This window comes from Beta vulgaris, chromosome 8, assembly GCF_026745355.1.
Source record: "Beta vulgaris subsp. vulgaris cultivar EL10 chromosome 8, EL10.2, whole genome shotgun sequence".
Lineage (NCBI taxonomy): Eukaryota > Viridiplantae > Streptophyta > Magnoliopsida > Caryophyllales > Amaranthaceae > Beta > Beta vulgaris.
In genome coordinates this window covers 52,753,322-52,781,080 of record NC_079209.1, presented here as the reverse complement: position 1 = coordinate 52,781,080, position 27,759 = coordinate 52,753,322, and the positions used below count along the sequence as shown (strand labels likewise).

Sequence of the window (27,759 nt, the reverse complement as noted above, 5' to 3'; positions counted from 1 at the left end):
GGGAGGGGAGGGAAAAGAAACCATCAGTATTGACTAAGGGCCTGTTCTTGCCAGCTTATTTTCGATTCAGTTCGGCTTAGTTCAGCTTCAATCAGTGTAGTTCAGTTCAGTTAACTCCATTCTTTTATAACCATTTTGTTAAATACTATTATTATATTGATGTAATTTATTTTACTAATTACTTTTATTATTATTATTATTATTATTATTATTATTTAAATATATTTCATTACTATTAAGTATTATTATTATTATTATTATTATTATTATTATTATTATTATTATTATTGTTATTGTTGTTTCTATATATTATTTTGTTTATTATAGCTTTACTCATTATTATTACTATTATTATTAGGAAGAACATGGTTTAGGTCAAAGCACAAATAAACCCACTTTTTTTAGCCCATAAACCAATCAAATCGCGTCAAGACGGTTTATGATGTAATTTTCGCGGTCCAACCCAATCATTATTTTTATATTATTAAATCTAATTATTAAAATAGTAATATTAATTTACTTCTTAAATATTATTGTTATTATATATCATCATCAAGTATTAATATATTAATACAAATAATATAAAATAATTATTATTAATTATCATTATTATCATTAATTATTATTAATTATCATTATTATCATTAATTATTATTATTATTAATTTATGATTATTAATATTATTTATTTATAACTATCATTTAAAAATATCCAAAATACTATTATTATTATTCATTATTATTACTTATCATTATAATTATTATTTAATATTCATATTATTATTGTTTAAAATATTATTTATATATTTATTACATTCAGTTTAATTCAATTTAATTTAATTCAATTCAGTTCAGTTCAGTTCAGCTCCAATAAGTTCAGTTCAGTTCAGCTCTAATAAGTTCAGTTTAGTTCAGTTGTTTTATGCCGAAGAGAACAGGCCCTAAGGGTATGTTCTCTTCGGTATAAAACAACTGAACTGAACTGAACTGAACTGAATTGAACTGAACTGAATTGAACTAAATTGAAATAAATAGTGATATGTGAGAGTAAAAGTATTGTCAAGAGCTGAATTGAACTGAACTGGTCTGAACTGAACTGATCTGAACTGAATTGAATTGAACTTAACTGAAAATAAGTTGGGGACAACAGGCCTTAATTGATTCTTTATAGTAAATTATCTTTAATGATCTAACGAAACGAAAAAAAATTAAAAAAAAACAATGTAAGAACTTTTTCTCATTTTATTTTGACATTTTAAATAAGTTGAAAATGATATATGTATCAAATATTTCAATGGACAAAATATCTTGACATTTTTTATAAGATAATATGGTTAGTATCAAAATGCAGATTTCTTTTTGGTACAAACATCATCTGTTTTAGCAACTCTAATTGCAGATTAACAAAATCGTTAAACCGTTCGCTTTGAAAAGAAAGTTTACTCATCTGATATGATAGACAACCTAAAAGATGCAATTTGAGTATTATCATATATATACCCAAATACTATTTCTTTTCCTATTAGACATACATAAGGCTCCAAATGAGTAATCTTTTAATCATTGAGAAATGAGGAAAAACGATCCAAACAAGCGCTAATTGATTTTAGAGATGTACAAAATTTGTACATAAAGTGACATTCTTCATAAATAAATGTTATTAATATTTAGTCGTGATTTTCTTTTAAATAAGAAAAAAAAATACGACTTAAGATTTGACCCATGCATCTTAATATCAGTAATATGTTATTTACAAACTTTGTACATCAACTTAATAGTTTTCTTTAATGTAAATGAACGACTAAGTGCAATGATGTAGATTAGGTTCTCTTCGACATAAAACAACTGAACTGAATTGGTTGCCACTGAATTGAACTGAGCTTATTGCAACTGAACTGAAATGAATTAAATTATAACAAATAAAAATGATAGTTGGAGTTGAATTGAACTGCAACTGAACTAATACTCTAATAGCAACTGAATTGAAATTAAGTTGAGAAGAACTCAGACTCGTAAACAAGATTCAATCTCAAATCTTGATTACCACTCCACACGCCTTAAAAAGCCAAGGCATTCAATAATTTTGCGTGAAGGAGATATTGGAGCACGAGAATCAAGGTCACGCATTCTGTAGCACACAGTTAAACTAACGAACTCGCCTACTTTCCCTCCGTATCCCGCCGCCGAAAATTTCTTTAATTTGACATCAAACATCCAACTCAACTCTCTTTTCTCTCTGCATCTTCACAACACGCCAGATTTCTCCAAGAAGAAAACCCTAACTCCTCTAAATTCTCTTTCATCATCAATGCATTCCTGAATCTTCAATCAAATTCTCTCTCCTCCATTTCTCTTTCTCTGCCATGGCTGCCTTCCGCAGGCTCCTTCATTCCCGCTCATTCCGTGTGTTTCCTCGCACTTTCAGTTCTTCGTCTTCTACTATTGAAGGTTCGTAATTTTTTTATAATTTCAACTTATTTTGGTTCTTGATTGTATAATTTGAATATAGTTTGGTTATTGTTGATGTTTTGATGTTTGATTGTTAGCATTTGGAGGGAGTTTGCGGCACTACAGTGATCACAAAGTGTTGAGAATTGAGGATGAGGTGATCGATGATGAGGTTGAGAGAATTCGGCGTGAATTCGATGCCGCTAAGCAGAGTTTCCTTAAAATTCCGCAGGCTCTTAGGTCTATGCCTAAGACGAATCCTGAAGGTATGATAAAACTCCCCCCATTTTAGAATTTAGATAATCTGTTTACTTGAATAATTTTTAGTTCCGCAATCCGCATTGTCTGTGACTTAACCTATCAAATGCAATGTTAATTTTTCACTTGTCAGTTTAGAATGGTTTGTAGTTGGAACAAATTTAAGTACTGATACAATAGCTGTTTGCATAATGTTAAAATTCACTTATATTGGAATGGAGGGAGTAATACTTTGTGAATGTTTCGAATGCACCTTGTGTCGGATAAATGAATCGACAAAAATGTTGTGGTTACTCTTCAGGGATTTATGTGAACAAGAACTTGCGATTGGACAACGTTCAAGTTTACGGCTTTGACTATGATTATACATTAGCACATTACTCTGCCTGTGTACAAGCTTTGATTTATGACCTCGCCAAGGAGCATTTAGTGAATGAGGTTTGTTCAACATCTTTTTGGAAAATGTTTGTTTCTGTGTTAAAACATTCCTTAATCCACTCTTGTTGTTTTAGCTTAGGTATCCAGATAGCTGCTTGAAGTTCAAGTATGACCATAGTTTTCCAATCAGAGGTTTGTACTATGACAAACTAAAAGGTTGTCTCTTGAAGTTGGATTTTTTCGGATCAATTGAGCCTGACGGATGCTACTTTGGTCGTCGTAAGGTGTGCTGTGTTGCTACTTCTTTTGAGTATTCTGTTTCCATGCCTTGTCTCACTTTCATTTGTATAGTAGAGCATGCTTGAGATGGTTTACTTTTTTTCACTCCAAATTATCTATTTAATATTGAGCTGGTTGAATAAAAGGTAGTACTTTATAAGCTTGCGACCCGCACAACAAAATGCAATGTAAGTTGTATCCTTTCGTTCGAGGCGGTGGTATTAGCTCTAAAATGGGCCTCCAAACAAGTCATTAGTGTTGATAGAAGAGGGCTTAACTTTAAAGAGATCACTTGGGCTTGTTCCCCCCCCCCCCCCCCCCCCCCCCCCCCCTTAATTTTGTTTTTGAATATTGAAAAATGGCTTTTCAAGCTTTGGCGTAACTTTTCAGTTGATATTCTTACGGGAAGAATGTAAACAAATGATAATTTATTTTGTTTCTTATCTCGTATCCTAGCTTCAAATGGACTTATTATACAGGAAGCTTTAAGCCTATATGTGCTGAAGCATTAAGGAACAAATTTGATTGATATGGATGCTTTTTTTTTTTGAAAAGTTAATCCTCATCCTCAAGAAATGCCATTCTCCTCGCTGACTTTGCAGTGGAAAAGATCACAACACTTACTCTTGTTGCAAAAATTAATCCCTAAGATGACTCATCTTAGAATAAAAATTACCTCCAATAAAAGGTTTAAGAAAGAAAGGAGTTCCATTTTGCTTTCGTAGCAAACCAATAGCAATTCAAGTGATAACTTGAGTACCATCTTGAAAGGAGGTGTCTTGAGCAAGAGACATTTCATTCTTGTACGTTCTGTCTCCTCCCTTTGATTCACCTATAGGACCTATCTTTGTTTCCCACCTTGAATGCTTGTAATGCATTCTTCTTTTGTCCTAAGAGCTGGAAGGCCGAGTTGCTCCTCCTGATTCTACTCGTCCAGCCTTCTTCACGCACTTGTACAATCAATGTCACAAATATATCCTAAAACTAAAAATGAGCTTTCCAATGAGAGAGCTTTGGTAGTGCACCAACAACACTCTAGTGCGGAAAGCTACAGGTCAAACCTTCCTTTAAATTAAGTGTCTATTGCTACTCCGTTAAATGTTCACCCTTTTGAAGGGGAGAGCTTAAATATAAATCATATATCCAAATGTAGTATAATTTACTAGGATTTTTTATGCACATGCATTGTGCCCGGAGCAACTTGCACTTGAAATTGAGTGTCTATATAGATTTTGTTCATTGGTATAAATATAAAGTGATGGGATAGATTGTCATTAGAGTATTTGAGGGCTACAATTTACGAACTGTGTAAAGATTATAGGGAACGCTTCACATGGAACAATATAAAGTATAGTTCTACCATACAAGCTCAATGAATACTATTATATCGCGCAACATGTTATATCAATGTCTAAATAGTGCGGTTGCGAAAGAAGCACGAGTTGTGAGATTAGAATGGTTATACAGTTTGGAGAGCACACAAATCTCTAATTCTATATACTTCCTCCATTTCATAATACTCTCTACACTTTCCATTGTGGGAAGTTTCACATTACTTGCTACACTTCCTTTTTGGGCAATACACTCTCTCTATCTATCTCCTTTCACATGGGTCCCTTTTCTTTTTACTCTCTACCTCTCTCTTCTCCAAAAATTGCCTAGGAGTCCGTGAATTGAGAAGTATAGCGAGTAATATAAAACGGAGAAAGTACAAGAAAAACTATTTCAGGAGCATAGAGCGTGTCAACTCAGCATGCCATGACGTTATTTAAAGTTCTAATATTACAACAAATTGAGTATTTTTTTTTAAAGATAATAAAATATATAGAGTGTGCATAATAGAAAATATCGAGTGAGCTTACAATTAACTATTGGACATAATTAAATTGAGTAAATTGATGATAACTTCTAATATACACTTCAAATTTTGTGATTTTTGTGCCATAACAATTAACTTAAAAAATACTTAAATAAGGTGGTTTTTTTTTGAAGGAAAAATAAGATGTTTTTATAATATCTTTTTCAATCTTAAAATTTGACTCATTCATTAGTGCTCATGAAAATACTAGAACCAATATGAGTATTGTACATTTGTGCTATCTGTTTGATCAACTGGTTTTAAAAAAGAGGTTAACATAGGTACGATCACGAACTATGAACTTTTTAATTTTTTTTAGAAGGCAGTTAGGAGTATAGGACCAAGACTTTTACAATATATGAACTTTGAGATGATCTCTAATCTTATATTGAGATCTAGAATAAAATTAAATTAGAAGTAAGAAGTATTTTACCTCAAAGTAGTACTTATATTTGTAGCTGGTTTGAAAATGAGTACTTCATACAATTTTACCCATTGTGCTAACTGTGCATAGCAGTCCACAGCTACAAGTGATCTAAATGTTCTTGCGTAGTTGGTCGGACAACTGACAATTTGTGTTTGATTATCTTGTAGGGGTATCTTTTCTCAAATACACTTATCAGCGGACAAAATATTGTTATAATTGCTGATTCTGTTGTATAGATCCTTTAAATTTTTGCAAATATTGGTCTACAATCGAGGAATATTTTACTGCTGCTCATGTTTACTATTTGTATGCATAGCTTCGGCGGGAGGAGATTATAGAGATATATGGAACAAGACATATTGGTCGTACTCAAGCAAGGGAGCTTGTCAGTTTGATGGATTTCTTCTGCTTTAGTGAGGTTAAGTAATGTCTCTTTTTGATTGATTGCCATCAATTCAGTTAAATTTTTATTTTACGAGTTTGATAAGGCGAGGGCATGTTTGTAGTGACTGCATAATGTATGAGAGTTGTAGTTAGCGTTGCTGTCAAATTAGCAAAATTCTTAACAATAGTTATTCTGAACTATTAATATCGATATGAAGTTTATTGGTATAAGTAGTAACTCTTGATGATTCAAGGCGTCATTCATGATCTTTGGGAGAGATCATTTTTCAAAGTTGAGTATAATGGTCCATGAAAATCAACTTGGACAACTAAAAGAGTAGATTATGTCATATGTTGCCATTTTTTTTGTTTCTTGTGATTTCTTCTGCCTTTCCTTGATGGTGAGATGATATTCCAAAATTACCATACTTTCTTAACTTGCTCATTGCATGATGGTTTTTGCTTCTTGGTTCTTAGTTTACAGTTGCATGTGTCTTTAAGTGCTAAGTTAATGTGCACTCCTTACTCGTGTTTTTTGTGAATATCCAGAACTTTATATGTTTAAAATGCAGGTACTGTCTCATGCTTCCTATGATGATTCTCCATTAATAAATTGGAAGCAATTTAAGTTTACCATATAAAATGTTCTTTCGTTGAAGTCAAAACATTAAGTTTAATTAAGATGAGAGTAATGTTGCTTATTTTTATATGATGGTGCTGCTCCTTTTGTAAGATAAAAAGAATATAAATAGGGGATGTCAAATGCGTCCTTTCTGAAAAGAGTACAAAAAGGAATCTAGGAATTACTTGTTAGATTAAGTTTTTGGAAAGAGAACATTCTAGAATGCTTTGGGGCATGAGTGTTGCTCAAATTCCTAAAAGTGTTGAACTTGTTAGAGGTACCATCGTACCAACATTAATAGGTCAACATTTTCTCTTCTTTCCTAGTTTCCTCTTATATCCGAAGAAGGATACCGGGTGTCCTTGACTCTATTCTATTTGAGGTGTCAGGTCCGCATACTACTTGGATATGACAAGATTTAATGAAGATTTGGACTAGCCTAAGATTGGCTTGATCCCCGAGCTCTAGTACAAATATCACTCACTGGAGAGTTATTGCATCGACCATGTGCACCATATTGCAAGAACAGCCTACTGCCCAGTGGAAATTTCTTCCTTTCTGAACTCTCAAAAGTCTTTTTGAGGATATTATGAGTTAATACGAGTAACTCAATGCTCCCTTTATAATATCAAAAAGTCAATCCAAAAGAAAAATGCACCAGGAAGAGGAACGCAGAAAAGGATATTCATCAGAAGTTCTGCTGTAACAAATATAAGATATGTGCGCACTCTGACACATGCACTAGGGGGAATCGTCTTGTTCTTTTAGTAATATATGTCCTAGTAAAAGCTAAGGTCTGATAGCAACTTTTACCTTTGAGGCTCTGAAAGCAAGTATGAATAGCAGCAGTGTGGCTGTAAAAAGATTTGTGTGGAAGGGCCAACATATCAACTTCCGAACTCTTTAGTGTGAGAAAACGGTCAAACTCTCTGCAAATGAAGCATATTCTTTCCTTATATTGTCCTAGAACATGCATATTGTTATCCAGGCTTACTTTAGCAACATCATTATTAGATTGGTTGTATTTCAAGTCTTAGTATGCCAACATATGTAAAAGGTGTATTATTGAAAGGAGGTTGGTATGCTCTCTCTTTTTTTTTTTGATAACCAATCTACTGTTTGTATAGAGTGAAATCAAGCTGTTGAGAAACAGGAGATACGTAGAACTATCTCCAACCACTACTGTTGAAACTTGAAATCCTTTCCATCCTCTACGGTCTTTGTAAAAAGAAAAAAGAGTGTACTTCATAAAGAAATGGAGGAGAGACAGTACTTCATAAGTATAACTGATGGTCGTGTATGTTATTCTAACTATATGTATGTGCGAGTAAAGTGTTCAAAAATGACTGTTATTCCTCATTGTGTTTAAACGCTTGTGGTCCTATACATAATGCGTAAAAGCAGTAGTATTGGTCTTTTTTGGATGTGATATTGCAGTGTTTTGGATATATAGCTCCAAGGGGGGGGGGGATGGGTTTCCTTATATTCATGGCTTCAGAATTCAGATACACTTTTCTAACTTATCTGCAGTTTTGGTTTTTCTCCTTACTTTGTGAATTCTTTCCCCCTTAAGTCTGATTTTCTGAAACTCCATACGCTTGCAACCTTGAAGGCATGCTTGATCGCAGACATAGTGCAACATTTTGTTGATGAAAAACTGGAGTTTGATGCTTCTTATGTATACCATGATGTCAATCGTGCAATCCAGCATGTTCATAGAAGTGGAGTGGCTCATAAGGCAATCATTTCTGATCCTCAAAGATATCTTGTTAAAAATGTGAGTAATACCGCCTTTCGTGCACTATTTAACAATAGTTTTCCTTTGGTACTTCCTCTGTCCTTTAAAATGGTGTAAGTTTAAAGATATAAACCACTTTGTCCAGTTGCTTCTATTCAATACTAGATATCAACTTTATCTGATTCAGGAATATGGAGTAATTAGAGGTTTAATGTTGAAATACAAATATTTTCTCTCATTGTAATTTGGTACTTTTACCTATCTGCTATAAACCTGCCAAGATGACATTTACATAAAATGGGGAATATCATTATCACCTATTAACCATGATAATGCCGTTTTTGTTAATTTAGATTCAATCCATATTATATTTCTTATATGCCTTGTATTGATGAATACAACAGGGTCAGTTGTATTGCTTTCTGAAGATGCTAAGAGATAAAGGAAAGAAATTGTTCTTGTTGACTAATTCACCCTATTATTTTGTTGATGGTGGTATGCGCTTTCTCTTGGAGGTACTTCTTTTTCTCTCTACTCTCTAGCAATTATTGCCTTCATTTGCATCTTGGTTCTTGAGATTTTGAAGGTAGTATATACATTCATCGCGAAGGCTTCTTCACTTTACAGTTTAACTTAATGGGAAGGATAATGGTTTACGTTTAATTTTATTGGGGAATGTCCTACAAAGTTTAAGAATGTCTTTTTTGAAATTTCCAGGCCTCCTAGGTCATGTATCCCCATTAGCATCCAATCTCTTTTCATTGAATGAGTTATGAAGACATAAATTAAAAGTCACCATCATAGCACATTTCTTGAGCATATACCGGCTCATATATTAATAAAGATAGAGAATAACTAAGAACATACAAACACGTAAATTCGATGCCTAGTTGGTTTTCACCACATTAGCCCCTTTTGGATACAGTATTCTGAAGAAAATCTTGTATGCCTTGTTGACAAGTAATAAGCAAACAGTCAGACACTTGTAATTCAAAACTCACACAAGTAATATTTTTTTGATTATTAGTTTTCTTTTTTCTTTTTCTTTTGAAGGTTGTCTCAACTCTCAAGGGATGTTGATTTTCATTAATTAAAGCCATAAAACATTTACAATAACTTTTTCATACAATGAAAAAAAAAAATCAAACAAAAATCTTTCGTGAAAGAACTGTGAGCGAAAAACTTGAACATGCTAATTTAGCACATTCTCTAATTGTTGTCTCAATACAACTGTCACTAGGGGATCGGTTGCTCCTTCATAAATTTGAGAAGAAAATTTTGTATCAACTTGGCACATTCTAGACAATGAAAATTTGATAACCATTGTAGAGGTGCATAACAAACTGTTGAAAAACCATTAATTCCCATTCTCTAAATAATAAGAGATCTTGAATTTCCTACAAGAGAAGAAAAAACCCACCAATAGATGGGACAAAAGACTTTCACAAATAGAGAAAAACATAAGCATATTATTTGATACTTACAATTAAACAGGAAATTGGGGCTTACCATCACCAAAAATGGTGAATGGCAACCCCTAGATAAAGTAATAGGGGCTAGGGTTTTTAAGAGGGAGGGAGAGAGGACAAATTTTTAGCAATCATTATTAGCCAAGAGAAGAGGATAACACCGATAGTAGGTCTTCAAGCCATGAAACCGCTACTATATTAAGTGCTTTGTCGATAGCAGCATTTCACAGCTTGAACCTTAAAATCTAGTTGACTCTGGCTAACTATAAGATTCACCGTGTTTACCTGAAGTGTAGTTTTTTGACAATGTGGATCTGGAGCCCCTGCAAGTTATAGCTAGAAAGAGGCAGATCCCTGTCATTTAGTTCTAGAACTTAATAGCCATAGCTTCTCTGGTTCAGTGGCGTATTAAATATTTCTGAAATTTATTCCAACAGCTGTTTCCCCCCTGCTCTTTTACTTCAGACTCTAATACATTTTACTATTGCATTTATTGTTTCAAAAGGCCATCATTATTTTTCCTGGTCACTTTAACCTTTAGGCTTATGATAGGGTGAGTCGGGATTTCCTTGATTTTGTGTCAGGGAGGAATAGCTTTGGAGGTTGGTGGAGAAATTGAATTACAGGTTGCTGTCTCATGCTTATTTTCAGCGCTGGTGGATGGTTCTTCTAGGAAGTAGAATTCTTTGTTACGGGGTTTTGGGGTTTACATCAGAAGAATCCTATGTTTCTTTTCACCATAGTAGTGTTGTGCTTGGTAGGATGATTGAAAGGGTTGGCTGGAAAGAATAATTGAGGGCTCTATATCTTAAGGTGGTCTAAGTTACAGTATGTGCATGTTTTTATTAGATCTTTTATTTTGTTAGTGGGAGATCTTGATTATTTCAATAAGGTGTTTTTCAAAATTTGCAGATTTTTGATTTGATTCTGGGATTTCAGATTAACCTTTCTAAATGTAGCTTGCCGAGGGTTTTTCTGTCTGAATGTAGCCTAGCAAGATTTAATCTTGACCAGGATACTCTTAGGTAGTTTACGGCTGTTTTAGGTGTGAATCCAAATACGCTACTTATCTACTTGGTGTGTCTTGGAGGCAATCTACGCTTGGAGTTTGGAATTCTTATGGGGAGAGTATCAAGGTAATTAAATGGTTGGAAGGTCTATTTTTCTTTAGACATAGAATTATTCTGCACTTGACCGTCTAGAATTGCTCTTTATTGTGTCTCAATTTTTTAAGAAATTAGTGGTGGTTGTCAAGAAGATCGAGAAAATTTTGATGGAATTTTTGTAGTTTGGTGGTGTTGGTGAGATAAGGGGATCTTGTACGGTGGAATTTGGTCAGTTAGGCTAAATCTGAAGATGGTCTGGGGACTGGAAGGTTATTCTTTATTGATTATGCGTCGATGGAGAAGTAATTTTGGAATTCATTTTTAATCTGGGTTGTTATTGCATCATGCTATTAGTTCCAGATCTGGGTCGCATGCTCAGCATTATTAACATTGCTTGCCCATGGAAATTTTTTCTTTGGTGTATTCTAACTTTTTCCTTGTTTGTCGGGTTTGGGAATGGTAAATGATATAAATCTTGGGAGGATGTTTGGAGAAGGGAGAAACTTTGTGTGCGTTTCCTGCGATTTTATGAGTTGAAACTACATTATGCTCCCTTCTTTAGGTTCCGCGCTGACAACGTTTGGGAACTTCACCTTAGGTGTACCCCAATGACAGGATGATAGAGGAGTTTACCTTGATCAGTTTTTGGGAGTGGAGGATTTCTAAGATGTGGATGGGTAGAATCATCTGAGAGCTTTTCTGTAAGTCTTTTCTTAACCTTGCCTCAGTTGGTCTTGGTCCCTTTTTTCTGGTTGCCAGTACTATTTTGAAGGCTCTGGGGTACCACTTAAGGTGAAGACTTTTGTGTGGATTTTGGCGTTGGTTAGAGTAAACACTAATGATATGCTCGAAAAATGAAGACCATGGATGGCTATCTCATTTGACATGCTGTGATAGTGTGATGTATTCAGTATCTGACTTTTTTGTAATTAACTCAAAATTCAAACCTATCTGATACAGTTTAGGAGAATGATATTTTTCATTCTGAGCTTTTCAAAATACTACATGGGTTTATCCTTTATAGGTAATTATGGGAATTTAGTTTGTTCCTAATATTGCAAATCATTTTGGAGCTCTAGTACGCATTGAATGCCTAAAATGAATTGGCATAAGAAACAACAGCGCTGAGATGTTTTACCTATTTTTAGGTGGATCCTTTTATTAGTTTTGTACATGCTCAGTTGCAAATGCTTTCTTAAATCACATGTATCTTGTTTGTGACGAGTGGTGGAGAATTAGTACGTGCTGTGCTTTTGATTGTTCAGGATTCCCTGGGATGTGGCGACTCTTGGAGGGAACTTTTTGATGTAGTCATTGCTAAAGCCAATAAGCCAGACTTTTATACTTCAGAGCGACCATTCAGGTTAATACCTTATGCTTTTCTAATTATATGTGTGTTTCTGTGTATATATGTATGTTTGTATGGATGGATGGATGAATTTATTTTGGATCAACTTATTCACTTCTTCCGTTCTTCGTTATTACTCACCAACTTGTCTGAATTAGTGCCTGAAATGTGACACATGCTGATGTATGGCATGGATACAGGAATGTATAACTCTGTTAGATTAATTTACTAGAAGGCCAGTTTACTATGAACAACATATCTATTCGCCCGCTCCAACTTTGAGGGGGTAGCAAATGTGGACTTCTGGTACAACTGAAATCCAGTTTGAGGACCAAATTTTTCTTGGTCAATCATAATTGGATTTCGCACTTCATTAGAGAATGGCAGACTTTCAACAACTTGGGATAATGTAGATTCCAATAATTTTCTAGTTCACTATCTTCTTAAGTTACTGCATTTTAGGCTCTTTTTTAATATGGTCCAGCTGTATGTGTTTGTGGAAACCCGGGGGGGGGGGGGAGGAGAAGATGCGTATCAAACCCTATATATACACATACAGATGCAAATCCGATGTATGTGTATAGACAAGAGAGTTGGTGTCGCCAAGTGATAGACACTCCAAGTCTCCAACTCTCAGAGCCAAGACATGGGATCAAGTCCATATACTAGCAAACAGGGGATTCGGGGAGGGATGTATGTGTGTTGAGCCTCAGGGTTGGCTCTGAGAGATTCAGAATTTGTGTAGTTGTATGCATGTATGTTTATGTGTTTGTGTGCGTCCATATCTGCAGTTCTACATATTTACCTAATATGTATGTGAAATGATCCTAGCACACAAGTAGGAAAACCTGTAAATGTGGCCACCACGCTGGGTATTAGGTTGCGTACATGGTATGGAAGCATAACTATTCAGAGTCTCTGTAATGAGTGTTGATAGGGGCCAATTCTAGACTGCTTTTTACATTTGGAGAAATAGAGGATTTTCTACCTTAAAGCTTCACACTTGTAAACTAATACCTACATATATTCTAATTTTCATTTTCTGCAACTTTGTGATACCCAATTATGGACATAAGTGATAGAAGATCATCTGAAGTCCAAATAGCAATTGCAGCTCCTGCGAAGTTTTTACTAAAGGAATTAGTTTGCACAATTGAGACTGAAACATCTGCAATCATGAAGTCGAAACCCTGAACCATTTACTCCATGCTTCTCGATATTGTGCTTCTTTTAGGAGCTGCACATATAGTCAAAGACAGCACTCTCTGATGTTCCAAAGAGCTTTTGCTCTGTTGCTAATATTGCACCAAGCTTAGCCCTGACAATGGCATCTCTCTATTCTGAATCTTATTATACATTGTACCCTCGCATATATATTTTTTACTTTTACTGCTTAGATATTGCGGAAGAGAATGTTTGAGCTTGTTACTGCATATAGTTTATCTATTCATCACTCATGCCCAAATTGACAGCAGAGTTTCTTTTCCCGCGATATTGACTTCGATCTTTGTTGTGTGTCACAGATGCTACGACACAGACAAGGATACGTTGGCATTCTACAAAGTGGATACGTTTCTTCCTGATAAGATCTATTACCATGGATGTCTCAAATCTTTTCTCCAAATTACGAAGTGGCATGGTCCAGAGGTATGTGAAATATTGTTATATCGTACTGAATACTTTCTGTACTAAAGAATATTAGGTTTCTTCTACTGATTCTACTTGTTGGAAATGTGAATTGCAAAGAATATGTTCAACATTGCTTTCACTTGAACTGCAAACTTTTAGTATTATTCTGGTTGCTTTGCTTCACCTATTGGATCGTTGTCTAAAAGTCTAAATGTTGATAGGTCATATACTTTGGTGACCACTTGTTTAGCGATCTTAGAGGGCCTTCAAAGGCGGGTTGGCGTACTGCTGCTATCATTTACGAACTAGAAGTAAGTTCTGCGTTAATCTTGTACCATTTCCTTTGTCTTATCATTATCTATGTTTTCTAATGCATGCAATATCTGTAAAAAAATTGTACCCATTGCCTCTTAATAATGGAAGGTTTCACAGTGGCTACTAAGACATTGGAGCCACTGTTGTTCTTAATCTAATTCCTCTATCTTAAGAAGCAATCTTTATCCTTAACTATTTATCTCTTTGGCTTTGAATTCTGTAAAATTAATTTTTAAAACTGAAGCCAAAATTGAATTTTAATCTTTTCTCGGATCACTGCAACACTTGTTTAATTATTGCATTATCTCTTCTCACCCTTCTAAGTATACACAAATCAGGAAATCCAATCTGCAATTCTCTCTTCACTTTATCTTTTTTCTTATGTTCTTCATTTATTTTTAAAGATTTCCTTATTGATCTTCATCTGTATCATCTCTCTCCCTCCTTCATAATTGGTTGATTCTTTTACGCCAAAATATGGGCTATAAAGAGACGACTATGCTTAAATTGTTTGTAACCAATTCCTTGATGCAATCGCTATTATTCTCTTTCTCTGTTCCGACATTGCTTTTCGACTTAGTAGATTATCCTTTCAAAAGGAAAAAAAAAACCATTTTACTCCAAATCAGATGAATGAACTTGTGGTGAAAAGATGATATGATCATATGAGAATGAAGGGAAAGAGGAAAGGAGGGGGAATGATGTGGCTTCTGTTATACTTCACACATAAGTACAAATAATGGCTTTATGTAAAGGAAGTTTGACAGGGGCTTTGGCTTCTATGAATGAACTTCAATGGGGAGAATCACAAAGATGGGGAGAGGAACGCAAAGAGGGAAGGGGTGACTAATTAATTTATTCTAAATTTTAGTTAACTACTATTCATTTTGTCCCAATTTATTTTCCAAAAGTCCTTTCTGCTCTATTATATAAGAAAGTGAAAAGGTCAAGAGGAAGAAGTGGTGGGTGGGTTTGGGGCCCAACTACTGATAAATGTAGAGAGAAAGATATACTAAAATATGCTATTTGGCAAATAAATTGGGACAACCCTAAAAGCGAATTGTGGCAAAAATTGGGACCGAGGGAGTATCTTATGTTGTGAAAGAGAATACTTTGGTTTAATTACCCAGTCAGTTAAATGAGTGGTTCAAATCTAACTTTTAGAATGCTGTCATGATCGGAAGATTATAGTGGCTACAATATGTCGATAAGTATGTAGCCAATGTCAAACTATCCCATGTTAATTGTATACTTGTGTTGAAATTGACATTACTGTTATGTTCACTGGACTGTGATGTTTCTGCTAACTGATTAATAATTGAAACTATTCCTTTATCATAAATCATAATGCTTGTCTTTGGATTTCATTGAGATATTCTGGTAAAGAAGCCAAAGTCATGACTAGATGCAGCACAGCATCTTAAGATGCTAAAATAAGGGGGATATCTTTATATGTACTGAGCAACTGAAGTCAATTTAAACTTGTTTTTTGGTTAGTAAGAAAGAAACATATTTGGAGGTGGGTTAAGTTTAGAGTTTAATATGAGAAAGGGTTAGTATTTTTGTGCAATGATACTTGGAATTATTGACATTACAAAGAGTGGATCAGCAACGAGCAGTCTGTTATAAGTAATTTACTTGAAATTTCTAGGAGGTCACTGTCTATTGTTTGGACAACTAGAAAGGCGTTGAAGATAGGAGGTTCTGAGTGGCAGGAAAGGGGAAGTGAACAACTAGAATATCTGGACTTGCATAAGATTACTGGAAAACTGGTATAGTTATGTAAGAAACAGGGGGGAGGTGCTGCTGAGACCTGAGAGATATTAGAGGATAAACGAAGCTGGGGAGAGATGGAGAATTGGAATTCCCAATAGCACAAATGGTGGCTGGCCTTATTGTGTGTTATCAGGAGATATAATCTTCAAACAACAAGTTTAAGTTATGAATATCTTCCGTTTTCTATAATAAAGACATGTTGGATTTGACAAGAAAGTCTATTTCTTTAGAAAAGCATCAGATATAGGGCATTTGTGGCAAAATTAGCTGTTGATAGTTGTTTTTAGATGCTTGTACTTCGTAGTATATGTTGATTGTTAAGTAGGCTACTAGGCTTTAGGTATTAGATGTTAGCTATGTAAACAGTTGTTTTAAAGGATCTGCGTTCGCCAAAAGTGGCTCCATAAACACTGCTTTCCAAAAGCTTAATTTCTTTAGCTTTTCTAAAACATTACCTCTATATCTATGTTACTCCGACACAGATACGGGTGTCGTATCCAAGTAGGGATCGGAGCATCCGACACCGATACTCCGACACGGTCAGTAGAGTGTCTTGACCAATATTCTAGACACGTCAATGATTCAAAGTGTCGGAAAAAATTTCCCGACACTTCATATTATATTACACTATTATATTATACTGAAGTAATATATCTAAAAAAACATCGAAAATGTTACAAAATAACCTTGATTGCCAAGCCCAAAGGTTTAGTAACTCTTGGACTTCTTCCTTGCACCAGCCACTTGTCTAGTAGTCTTCTTAGCTACACACACAAAAAAAAAAAAATACTAATAAATAATTTATTTTGACAACAGTACCAAATTGCAATATATGGCCAAAAAGTAAATATAAAGATTAAAAATAGAGTTGGAACTTGGAACTAAAAAAAAAAAATTTCTAAAGAAAAAGAACTAAAACACCCGACGTGGATGTATATCCTTGTACTCTACTCTAAACCCCATAAATAATTATATATATAAAAAAAAACCCACATCCCACGTGACAGTCCTATTCATTATTCTGTCTGTTCTCTCTCTTCATATCTTCTCACTCGCCAGCAAAGAATTACGTATTCTTTTAACAGTGGCTCCCTTAGTTGCCGGAGAAGAAGCTCGCAATAATATAAGGAAATCACATCATTTTGTGCGGCTTAATCTTCCGAGCAAAAGCCTCAACATAGTATGAAGCGATTTCGTATATTTGACATCAATTAGCAGATCTAGTAAACCCTAAATTTCAAATTTTGAAGGGAATTTCAACGAATTAGGTAATTTTTCACCCTTTTTTCTGCGTTTCTTTCTCACTTTTGCCAAATGGGTGCCCGATACGCGTATCAACGCCCATTTTCAGGCGTATCTCGCGTCTTGTCTAGTCGACACGCGACACGTGAGGTAGAACAGGGTGTCAGAGTAACGTAGCTTCTTAGTATAAACCGATAGTTGACTATTTGAAGGGGACGATTCTTATACTAAGAAGCTACATTACTCTGACACCCACCTTGTTCTACCTCGCGTGTCGACTCGACACGACACACCTGGAAATGGGCATCGATACGCGTATCGGAAAAATGTCGCCCATTGGACACCCATTTGGCAAAAGTGAGAAAGAAACGCAGATAAAAGGGTGAAAAATTACCTAATTCGTTGAAATTCCCTTCAAATTTTGGAAATTTAGGGTTTACTTGTAATTTTGTAAACCTTAGATTTGCTAATTGATGTCAAATTGTACGAACTCGCTGCATACTATATTGGGGCTTTTGCTCGGAAGATTATGAGCTTTTTCTCCGGCAACTAAGGGAGCCACTGTTAAAAGAATATGTAATTCTTTGCCGGCGAGTGAGAAGAGATGGAGAGAGATAGCAGACACTGCCACGTGGGATGTGGGTTTTTTTTTGATAAATAATTATTTATGGGGTTTAGAGTAGAGTATGGGGAGATACATACACGTTGGCGGTTTTAGTTCTTTTTCTTTAAAACAATTATTTTCCTTTTAGTTCCAACACTATTTTTAATTTTTATATTTAATTCTTGGCCATCTATTGCAATTTGGTACTGCTGTCAAAATAAATTATTTAATAGTATGTTTTTTTGTGTGTGTAGCTAAGAAGAGTACTAGACAAGCGGTGGTGTGGGAAGAAGTCCAAGAGTTACTAAACCTTTGGGTTTGGCAATCAAAGTTATTTTGTAACATTTCCGATGTTTTCTTAGATATATTACTTTTATATTTTAAAGTAGCTATGTACGCTAATTGTTTTTTCCATGTATAAGCTGATTATGTTCTCTTTTATTTTTCTTGTCTAAATAAATCTTCTGTTTTATTTCCGTACAAATGTTACCTTGTACTTAGAGGTGGGCATGGGCCGGGTTGACACGATTTGGGCCCGGCCCGTTGTCCGCTACGTGGGCCGCGGGTCTGTCACGGTCAAGAAATTTTATTTCAGGCCCACACGGGCCCGCGGGCCGAACGCTCCTTTCCTTTGTTTTTTAGCCTAAAACTGTCAAAAAAAACAACATAAAACATGGGCCAGGCCTGCAGGAAGCACGAGCCCGGCCCGTGGGTCCATGGACAAAATTTGAAAATTTCAAGCCTGGCCTGCCATTGATGGGCCTGGGCCCGACCCACCAATTACCCAAGCCCGCGGGCTGAGCCCGTGAACAGGCCCGGCCCGGCACATGGCCACCTCTTGTACTTATTGAAACTCCTATTCTGTTTTCAATAGAAAATTTCATGGTTCTGGTAGACTTAGTTCATCTATTGATATTAATGTAGTATATTGATTTCACAGATTTTATCATAATAGTTTGATTTGATTGGTGCAGAATGAAATACGAATTCAGAATGAGGATACTTACCGTTTTGAGCAGGTACCCTTTGGAATATTTTGTCATAACTAGTTTTAATTACTGCAACCTGATGCAATCTCACAAATCACTTGATTTTATTTCGTGAATACTTCTCTCAGTTTGGTATTCTGTGTTAAGAATTTGGATTCTGTGTTTTTTTTTTTTTCGAAAGGCTTATTTCTCTTTTTGCACAGGCAAAATTTCACATTATCCAGGAGCTCCTTGGTAGACTGCACGCAACTGTTGTTGACTCACAAAAAAGTGAAGCATACAAGTCACTCATGGAAGAGCTTAATGAAGAGAGGCAAACAGCACGCTGCACAATGAAGAACATGTTCAACAAAGCTTTTGGGGCCACTTTTCTCACCGACACTGGTCAAGAATCATCCTTTGCTTATCACATCCATCAGTATGCAGATGTGTACACCAGTAAGCCAGAAAATTTCTTGTTCTATCCGCCTGAAGCATGGCTTCATGTACCCTTTGATGTCAAAATCATGCCACATCATGTTAAGGTATGTTAATGTCTTCCAATGACTTAAAGCTTTGTGGAATTTCTTTTACTTTGGATATAATTATGTTGTTACTGGGAAAATGGGTGCAAATTTTCTGGGAACTAAATTTTCTTGGGAGATTGCAGAGTCGGTCTTTGAACTTTTCCATATTGAACCTACAAGCTTTACCTTTTGCCAGACTATCCCTTTTTTCGGTTTGGGAGGATGGGAATGGGTTGTTGTCCAAGACATCCCTGATCCCTGTAGCATGCTTCTATGACATTCCAGATCAATTTTATGCTCGTCTTTTCCCTTTTCCCTCATCCCACATTTGCATGAGCTGCTTTTCGTGGCTCTCCTCTTCATTGGCTACAAATAGGCTTTCGCTGAGCACAGGAAGATTGTAGAAGGTCAGGCACAATAAACTGTTTTGGTACACCATGATCTGTAAGGTTCATTTACCGTCGGTCCTACGTATAGGATGGGGGTTTTGTGTAGATGCCAACTAATGTAAATCTTTGTCATATCTATAAGAATGAGCCCAGATGATGTTTCTGCAGAGACGTCCACACTCAGCATGTTGCTGCACTTCTTAGTTCTGGGTGTAGACTTGGTTAATTGACAGGGTAGCCTAAAGAGTTTAAAAGTTGGCTCAAACTACAAAGGTTTTTATTGGACAGACATTAAATGGATGTAGCTATTGGATTAAGGCAATACTATGTCAAAATATACTTTATGAAAGAGAAGAGATGGACAGATGGTAAATAAAAGTTCACTTATGGCTAAGGTTTTACGTGTGCTCATTCTTCACTTTCTCCTCTTTCCTTACTCTATTGGCCTGCCTATTATTGACATGCTGTTGACCCAAAACCCGCATGAGCCTGATTGGTTTGGTCCATTAACAAGGTTTCGACTATTGACCCGGGCCCATTATTGACTCAACTAATAAAGATCTCCATATGGATGCAGTAAAGTATGCAAGGATTATTAGGTCGTTGTCAGGAGGCGTTGTGCTTCATCATTGTCCGAGTGTGGTTTCATGTGAGCTAGAGCTTCTAGATTTTACTCTTTTAAATAAGATTGACCTAGTATATTATGGGATTAAGTTGCGTATAACTTGACTAACATCTTGGAATATATGGTCTCTTACAGGAAAAATGGGAAAGTTAGCGGGGCGTAATAATTAAAAGACATTTTTTTTTTTGGATTCAAAAGACCAAGTGGGTAGGAAAAAAACGGGCTATACGTTGGGGTATTTAGGACATGATGAAAATAGAAAGTGAGTTGGTATTTTTTATTGATGATCAACTAGTAACGACGTAGTTTATGTATATAGGTTGGGTAATAAGATTATGAGAGTGGAGATCATAGGTTGAGGGATTATTATCTTTATTAGTGCCAACGTGTCTCGTGTAGAGGATGCTCTTGGATATAGGTTTTGTGATAATATTATAAGAGTGGAGATCATATGTAGAGGGATTATTATCTTTATTAGTGCCAACATGTCTTGGGAAAGATAGTTGTTGGTGCAAATTCAGTTGGATGACTTTGCAAACAAGTCAATGCACACCCAATAGTTAGATACTGAATGTCACGGGAGTCTTAGTCCATGGGGGTTACCGGTTTTAATTTGATAAAACCTTGATAACGTACTTTGTTATAGCTTAATATAAAAACTATAACGCCCAAGAAATTCAGGTGACGAGTATTAAATAAGATAATCAATGCAATAATTAATCTATTAATTAAAACCGAATATTTTCATTTACATCACAAACTTCTAGAAAGATTCTATAAAACACATAGGGATAAACCAGGCTGAACAATTGAAGGACAAACATGAAGATGAATACCTCCATGAATTTCGACTCGAATTGGAGATTGAACAAACTTGGTAACTCAGTACATTTCAATCTCCAATTCGAGTCGAAATTCATGAAGGTATTCATCTTCATGTTTGTCATTTAATTGTCCAGCCTGGTTTATCCCTATGTGTGTTATATAATCTTTCTTGAAGTTTGTGATGTAAATGAGAATATTCAGTTTTAATTAATAGATTAATTATTGCATTGATTATCTTATTTAATACTCGTCGCCTGAATTTATTAGGCGTTATAGTTTAATTATTTTAAGTTATAACAAAGTACGTTATCAAGGTTTTATCAAATTAAAACCGGTAAGCTCCAGGGACTAAGACTCCCATGACATTCAGTATCTAATAATTGGGTGTGCATTGACTTGTTTGCAAAGTTATCCAACTGAATTTGCACCAACAGATGTGCGACTTTCAACAATTATCTCTTGTTTTGTGCTAGCGATTGTGTTTTTCTTTCCTGGATCATTTATCTGTTCTATTTATTCAGGCTTCTTGACATAACTGGGCCTTCATTTTACATGTTCATTACATCCTTTGGAGCCTGATTCAATGAATCATAATAAATGCTAACTATGATGTAAAAATGGTAGTAACAAATTGTCCCCTTGATTTGTGAGGTGATGTGCTCAGAACCCACAAATTATTAGCACAGAAATATGCTTAATAGTAGTAACTAATTTGTTTTAGAAGCGTTCTAAAAGTTGCTTTCCCTGTAATTCTAAGATGATCAACAAATCTCTCCTTAGGATGACTAAATTTAGTAGAAAAGAATAATCTATCATGCATTCTTTTTTTCTTTTTTCTAGCCATTGTGAAATCCATTAGAAAAGTTTGTTTGAGATGTGGTCCTGAAGGATGATTTCGCAGCATCCGGTTTAGAAGCGTTCTAAAAGTTGCTTTCCCTGCAATTCTAAGTTGATCAACAAATCTCTCCTTAGGATGACTAAATTTAGTAGAGAAGAATAATCTATCATGCATTCTTTTTTTCTTTCTTCTAGCCATTGTGAAATCCATTAGAAAAGTTTGTTTGAGATGTGGTCCTGAAGGATGATTTCGCAACATTCAAGAAGGATTTAAACCTTGGATCATAGGATCTAAACCTTGGATCTAAAAGTTGCTTTCACTTAAATGTGCATGTGTATTGTATTATATCTCTTGAAGATGATCCTTGTGCTATTCACGAGATTTTTATACTCTTTGTATTACCTTTAACAAAAAGCATTTTTAGATATCTCCAAGTCATATCTGCGTACCATGCTTCTTCCATAATAATTTTTTCCCAAGATTTACATATCAATAAAGAAGTAACCTGATCTTGGAAGTCAAGTTTTGGAAATATCCATGCTTGCATTAAGTCTACATCTGACCCTATTTGAAAGGCCGTAGATTTGTTTGCATATTTTGGATCCTTTTGTGTTATAGGATACTTAGCCAAAATACCTATCAATTGTAGTATTCCATTTGATAGACTCTTCTCTTATGAATTTGTCCTTATCTTCACACAGAAAATCCAACGCTTTATGGTGATTTAAACACTTATAGGGATAAGGTTTATATGTTTGCAATATTGGATGAAATATTGACAGTTGAGTAAAATTCATTACTAACCTTTTTCAAATATATTGTTTCCTGACCTTCACATATGTTGTTTCCTTCTACATATTTTCTTAACTTCTTAGTTAGAAGACAGTTATGATAGAAAAAAATAAGCATCAAATGACACATGGTAATTTTTAAATACCATAAAACATAATTATTTTATCAATAATTAGTATTTCGCATTACATTTATGCTATGTTTGGGAATGAGCATTTCATTTCTAAATGTGAAATTAGGCCAAATGACATGTTTGGGAAATCCAAGAATTTGGTATTGGAATTGGCCCAATTCCAACCAAATTCCAACCTTTATAATAATAGCCCAATTTTAAGAATTCTCAAATTCCATGTGCAAGGGTGTCATTTGCAAATTCTAAACCCTAACTATTTTCTACTCTCCTCTTCAAGTGTTCGACAGATTCCTAACTTCCTCTCTACTCAATTATAAACCGTAGCTTTCTCTCTTCCATTAACGAATCTCTTAGCTTTCTTTTCCTCCATTAACGAACCGCTAGCTTCTAACTATTCGGTCTCCTCTCTGTAAATCATTGAGTCACTCGTTTCGAAGTGTGGGAATGATGAACAGGATGAGCACACTTGAAGAGTGATCAGTCTTGGTTAGAGCGAAACCCTAGATCGCCATTGTCGATGGCGAAAGAGGAGAGAGAAAGTGCGTGAAGAAATGTAATTGTTGGAGTGAAGGAGACGAGAGAAAGAGTGCGGAAGGGGAAGAGAGTGTGAAGAAGTGCATGAAGAAATTTGGATTTGTAAATTCTATGGTAAGCCAAACAATGGAGATGGATTTGAAATCCTAAATTTGCAATTCTTAAGTTTACCAAACAATGAATTTGATTTTAGATTCCATGATTTGAGAATACAAATTTCAAATGAATCATTTCAAATGAAATGCTCATTCTCAAACACTACCTTAGGAAATTGCTTTTAGAAGCAATTCTCACAAAAACTAACATTTATCTATTTGTAGATAACTATTACAATTTTAATTAAAAACAAAAGCCCTAATGAAGTCTACCATGGCATAGTAGTCTTCATCTTCGATATCATACCCTGCCACATACCTTATAACGGCGAAATAGTAGCCATCTCCAAGTACGTAGTTAAATTTTGCCCTAAAGATCATCTGTGGTAAGTATGATCCTAGGTGTATCTTCTATTTAATAGGGCGAGATACATCCAAGGAAAGAAAGACTCTGGACCTAGAGCTCCCATAGTTGGCAGAGACACTTGAAATGTACCACTATGCCCTCATATTGGGTGCATATTAGGAGTAAACTCTTGGCATAGGCCAAGTAAGAGTTTGAGGTCTTGAAAAGTTGAAGGTATTAGATACCTCTTTCCCCCATTTCTTACATACTAAGAGAAGTTCATCTTGTGGACTCTCTAATAGTCTTGGCCAAATGAAAGTGGACAGTAAGTTAATGCTAGCGCCACTTTGGTAGCGCTAGATTCTGTCAATGTTGGATCTTCGGGCTCTATGATTGGATCATCTCCAAAAATCTTGGCCATGTGAGCGTTCCATCGTTGAATTTTTGCTGCTTTAAAAACTGCCTTGTCCTCTTGGACAATGTCTAGAGCTTGATGATGATTGAAGCAATCTTCATCAAGGTCGCCTATTTCATATTCATGATGGTTGAAATCCATCTTTTTTGAGTTTCTATGAAAATGGACAGAAGATGATTGAGAAAGCTTTTCTAATTTTCTAAAGTAGAGGTGAAATAATGAATAACATCTCTACACACAAACTTCTTTAAATAACCGGTTTTTTTATAACGGTCATTTTAGTAATAACTCCTAGGATTAATCATTAAGTGTTTGGATCAATTTTCAAGAAATTTAGAAGAGAACTTGACTAATTTGATAGTAGTCCTCATGCTGACTTCATATTTATAGACCTTAGGGCTTAAATTTCAATTTTTCGATTCATTATACTATTTTAAACGTTTGAGTTTAATGCATGAGTATCATGAATGTAAATTCGTAATTTGGTACGTATAAAGATAAACTAATCTTAATATGATTAAGGTTTAATCATAAAATAAAAACGTATTTTATTGATCATCAATAACTATTACATAGTATTTTAAGAAAACTACGAACACATAATTGTTGATAAAATAAACCTAGTAGCATGAATGAACTAATGTTCAACACTCCATTAAATTCTAACTTGCCCTAAGATGGGCAAAGCTGATGACGATTTGTGGTTCTTCATCCTCTCCCATCTCGGTCATCATCATGTGAGTAGTCATCATTCAAGGGCATAATAAAACCAGTGTCCCTTATATGCTCTTGCCATAAGCGACAAGTGCATTTGTATTGGATCAATTTTCTAAAGCTGGTGTTGTTTTCCAACTGGACCACTCGGTATTTCCTTATGAAAACACGTAGGACACTTTCACAGATAATTGATCTATGGTATTTATGGCCTAGATCTAAAGGAAAAAAAATTGTTTGACAATATTTACTCCCCATTGCATACCATCATGAAATTGACCAAAATATTTTCTGCCAATAAGGGCCAAAGATTAGTCGCTATAAAGTCTAGGTCACTTCCTATTTTTGTGGCGCTAAACTTTTTTTCCTCTAAATCTTTTTGTTGGATCTTTGGATCCTCCCCAAAATATTTGAAAATCTTCACTTGCCATTTCTTGGTTTCAACATCCTTAAACTCTTCCCAATCTTCTTTAACAATATCCATGTTAAATCTATGCCTCCAACATTCTCCAGGAAAATTAGAGATAGTATTAACTTGAGGATTAGCCATTGTCTTTCAGAATGAAGGTCTTTAGTATGAAGAGAAAGATTTAAGTAATGAATTGATCTTAACCACTAGAGATCTATTTATACTACGTGAATAAAATAGTTATTCCTATTTATAAGGGATAACTGTCACGTTTTACACATATAATTAATTAAGTAGTTAAGTTATCTTAATTTCGTTTATTTTTATCCCTTATCTTTGCCCTTCATGGGTAAAGTGGATAAACATGGTTCTCCCATTAAATATCCCTGAACTCTTAACATGTTTTCATTTGTGCGTTTAAGAATTAATCTGGTGATATTAATGGCATGTCCAAGTGAAACTCTCATCATTACTTTAATCATGTTCCAACTTTAATCAATTTCTGTTTTAGTTTCCCAAGAGTCCTTGTATAACTCTTTTTTAATGGGAATTAAATTTCTGGCATACATTATTTGATATGACTGTTTTGTAAACTGCTCATCTTATTCATTTTTTATAATTTAGTTATTTGTTTAAGCAAACAATAAATTACATAAAAATTGAACAGTTTGAATAATGTAAGCAAAAAAATACTGAAATTATCATAAAGACGCAAGAGATAGGCAAAATATTTTATATTTTATAAAATTAACAAAAATAAAAGTACAACCTAAATTGAAGATTTTAAGAATCTTCAATTATAAACTTAGAAATAGGTTCCTAAGTCTAGGTCTACATTTAATTTTTTGGCGACGCCTGTTTGTAGGCATCAGAATCAGTGTTGGAGTCGTTATTGCCGTAAGCCCGTAATCCCCCTTGGGTTGCTGCCGCTACCACGAACTCTCCTCCTTTTTGCAGGAGGCTCATCATCTTCTTCCTCCTCCCATTGGTGGGTAGGAGGGGAAACTTCCTCTTCTTCTTCCTCCTTTTCCTCTTCATCATCACCTTCATCCCCACCGGAATTCTCTTGTGAAGAAGGAGAGGAGTTTTCACAGAGACGTCCTCCTCTGATCCTCCTCTGATGAAAAAGGGTTACCTCTTTCGTCTTCAGAGAAACAGTCTTCCTCTTCTTCCTCATCCTCTGACTCCTCAATATGGATTATTTGAGGAGGGAGAAGGGCTGGCTCTTGCGGCCATGGCTGGTTAATTTCAAGGGAATTAACCTCCTCTGAGGAGGAAAATTCAAAAATTGAGGATGAGGATGATGAATGGGAAGCCATTTGAAAATTTGAGAGAGAAAAGGAGAAAGAAAATTTGGGAGATGAAGGGATTAGAATTCAATAATAAGGAGATGGGTTATGATTTGTATCATTACATCATTACCTTTTTATAAGATTAGTATCATCTCCTCAAAACCTGATAACTTTTTTAAAATTACGCCCCTTTGATTGAAATATGGGCCTAATTGCGTGCTTAAAGGTTTGGGCCACCTAGTCAATTATTAATTTAACATGGACTTTTATCTGACCATCTATTTCAATTCTTAAGGCTTGACATTAAGATGGTCCATTCACAAGAGGATCCAAAAAGAACATGCTTTTCGCACGTGTTATACTTTTTAGTTGTTTTATTCATTAATACCTTTTTTCAAAATTTTAGGAAAACTCAAAATCTTTTAGGACCTGGATTTTCATTTAGTCTAAGGAAACAACATCATCAACATATTCTGGAGCAGTGCTACCAATTCTTAGATCATATTGTATTAGAAGATGGCAAGTTGGGCCACCTAGTCAATTAAAGGGGCGTAATTTTTAAAAGTTATCAGGTTTTCTGGAGATGTCACTTTTCTTATAAAAAGGGAATGATGTAATGATACAAATCATAACCCATATCCTGATTATTGAATTCTAAACCCTTCATTTGCCAAATTTTATTTCTCCCTCTCTCAAATTTTCAAATGGCTTCCCATTTCCTTGAAATTACTTAAATCCTTCTCTTCATACTAAAAACCTTCATTATGAAAGATAATGGTTAATCCTCAAGTTAATACTATCTCTAATTTTCCTGGAGAATGTTGGAGGCATAGATTTAACATGGATATTGTTAAAGAAGATTGGGAAAGGTTTAAGGATGTTGAAACTAAGAAATGGCAAGTGAATATTCTCAAATATTTTGGGGAGGATCCAAAGATCCAACAAAAAGATTTAAAGGAAAAAGAGTCTAGCGCCAC

The 27,759-nt window shown here is 35.0% G+C and overlaps 1 protein-coding gene across 1 annotated transcript in view; it reads left to right on the top strand.

The window, feature by feature from the left end:
• Positions 1–2,091: 2,091 nt before the first annotated feature.
• Positions 2,092–27,759, top strand: part of LOC104901766 (uncharacterized) — a 31,923-nt gene continuing 6,255 nt past the window's right edge. Inside the window, exons 1-12 of the mRNA XM_010689372.4 lie at positions 2,092–2,447; positions 2,546–2,713; positions 3,007–3,143; positions 3,218–3,367; positions 5,964–6,065; positions 8,266–8,430; positions 8,796–8,906; positions 12,232–12,329; positions 13,838–13,961; positions 14,165–14,254; positions 18,855–18,899; positions 19,073–19,393. Of these exons, the coding sequence (XP_010687674.2) occupies positions 2,363–2,447; positions 2,546–2,713; positions 3,007–3,143; positions 3,218–3,367; positions 5,964–6,065; positions 8,266–8,430; positions 8,796–8,906; positions 12,232–12,329; positions 13,838–13,961; positions 14,165–14,254; positions 18,855–18,899; positions 19,073–19,393 (1,596 nt within the window). The 5' untranslated portion in view covers positions 2,092–2,362. The remainder of the gene's footprint in view (positions 2,448–2,545; positions 2,714–3,006; positions 3,144–3,217; positions 3,368–5,963; positions 6,066–8,265; positions 8,431–8,795; positions 8,907–12,231; positions 12,330–13,837; positions 13,962–14,164; positions 14,255–18,854; positions 18,900–19,072; positions 19,394–27,759) is intronic.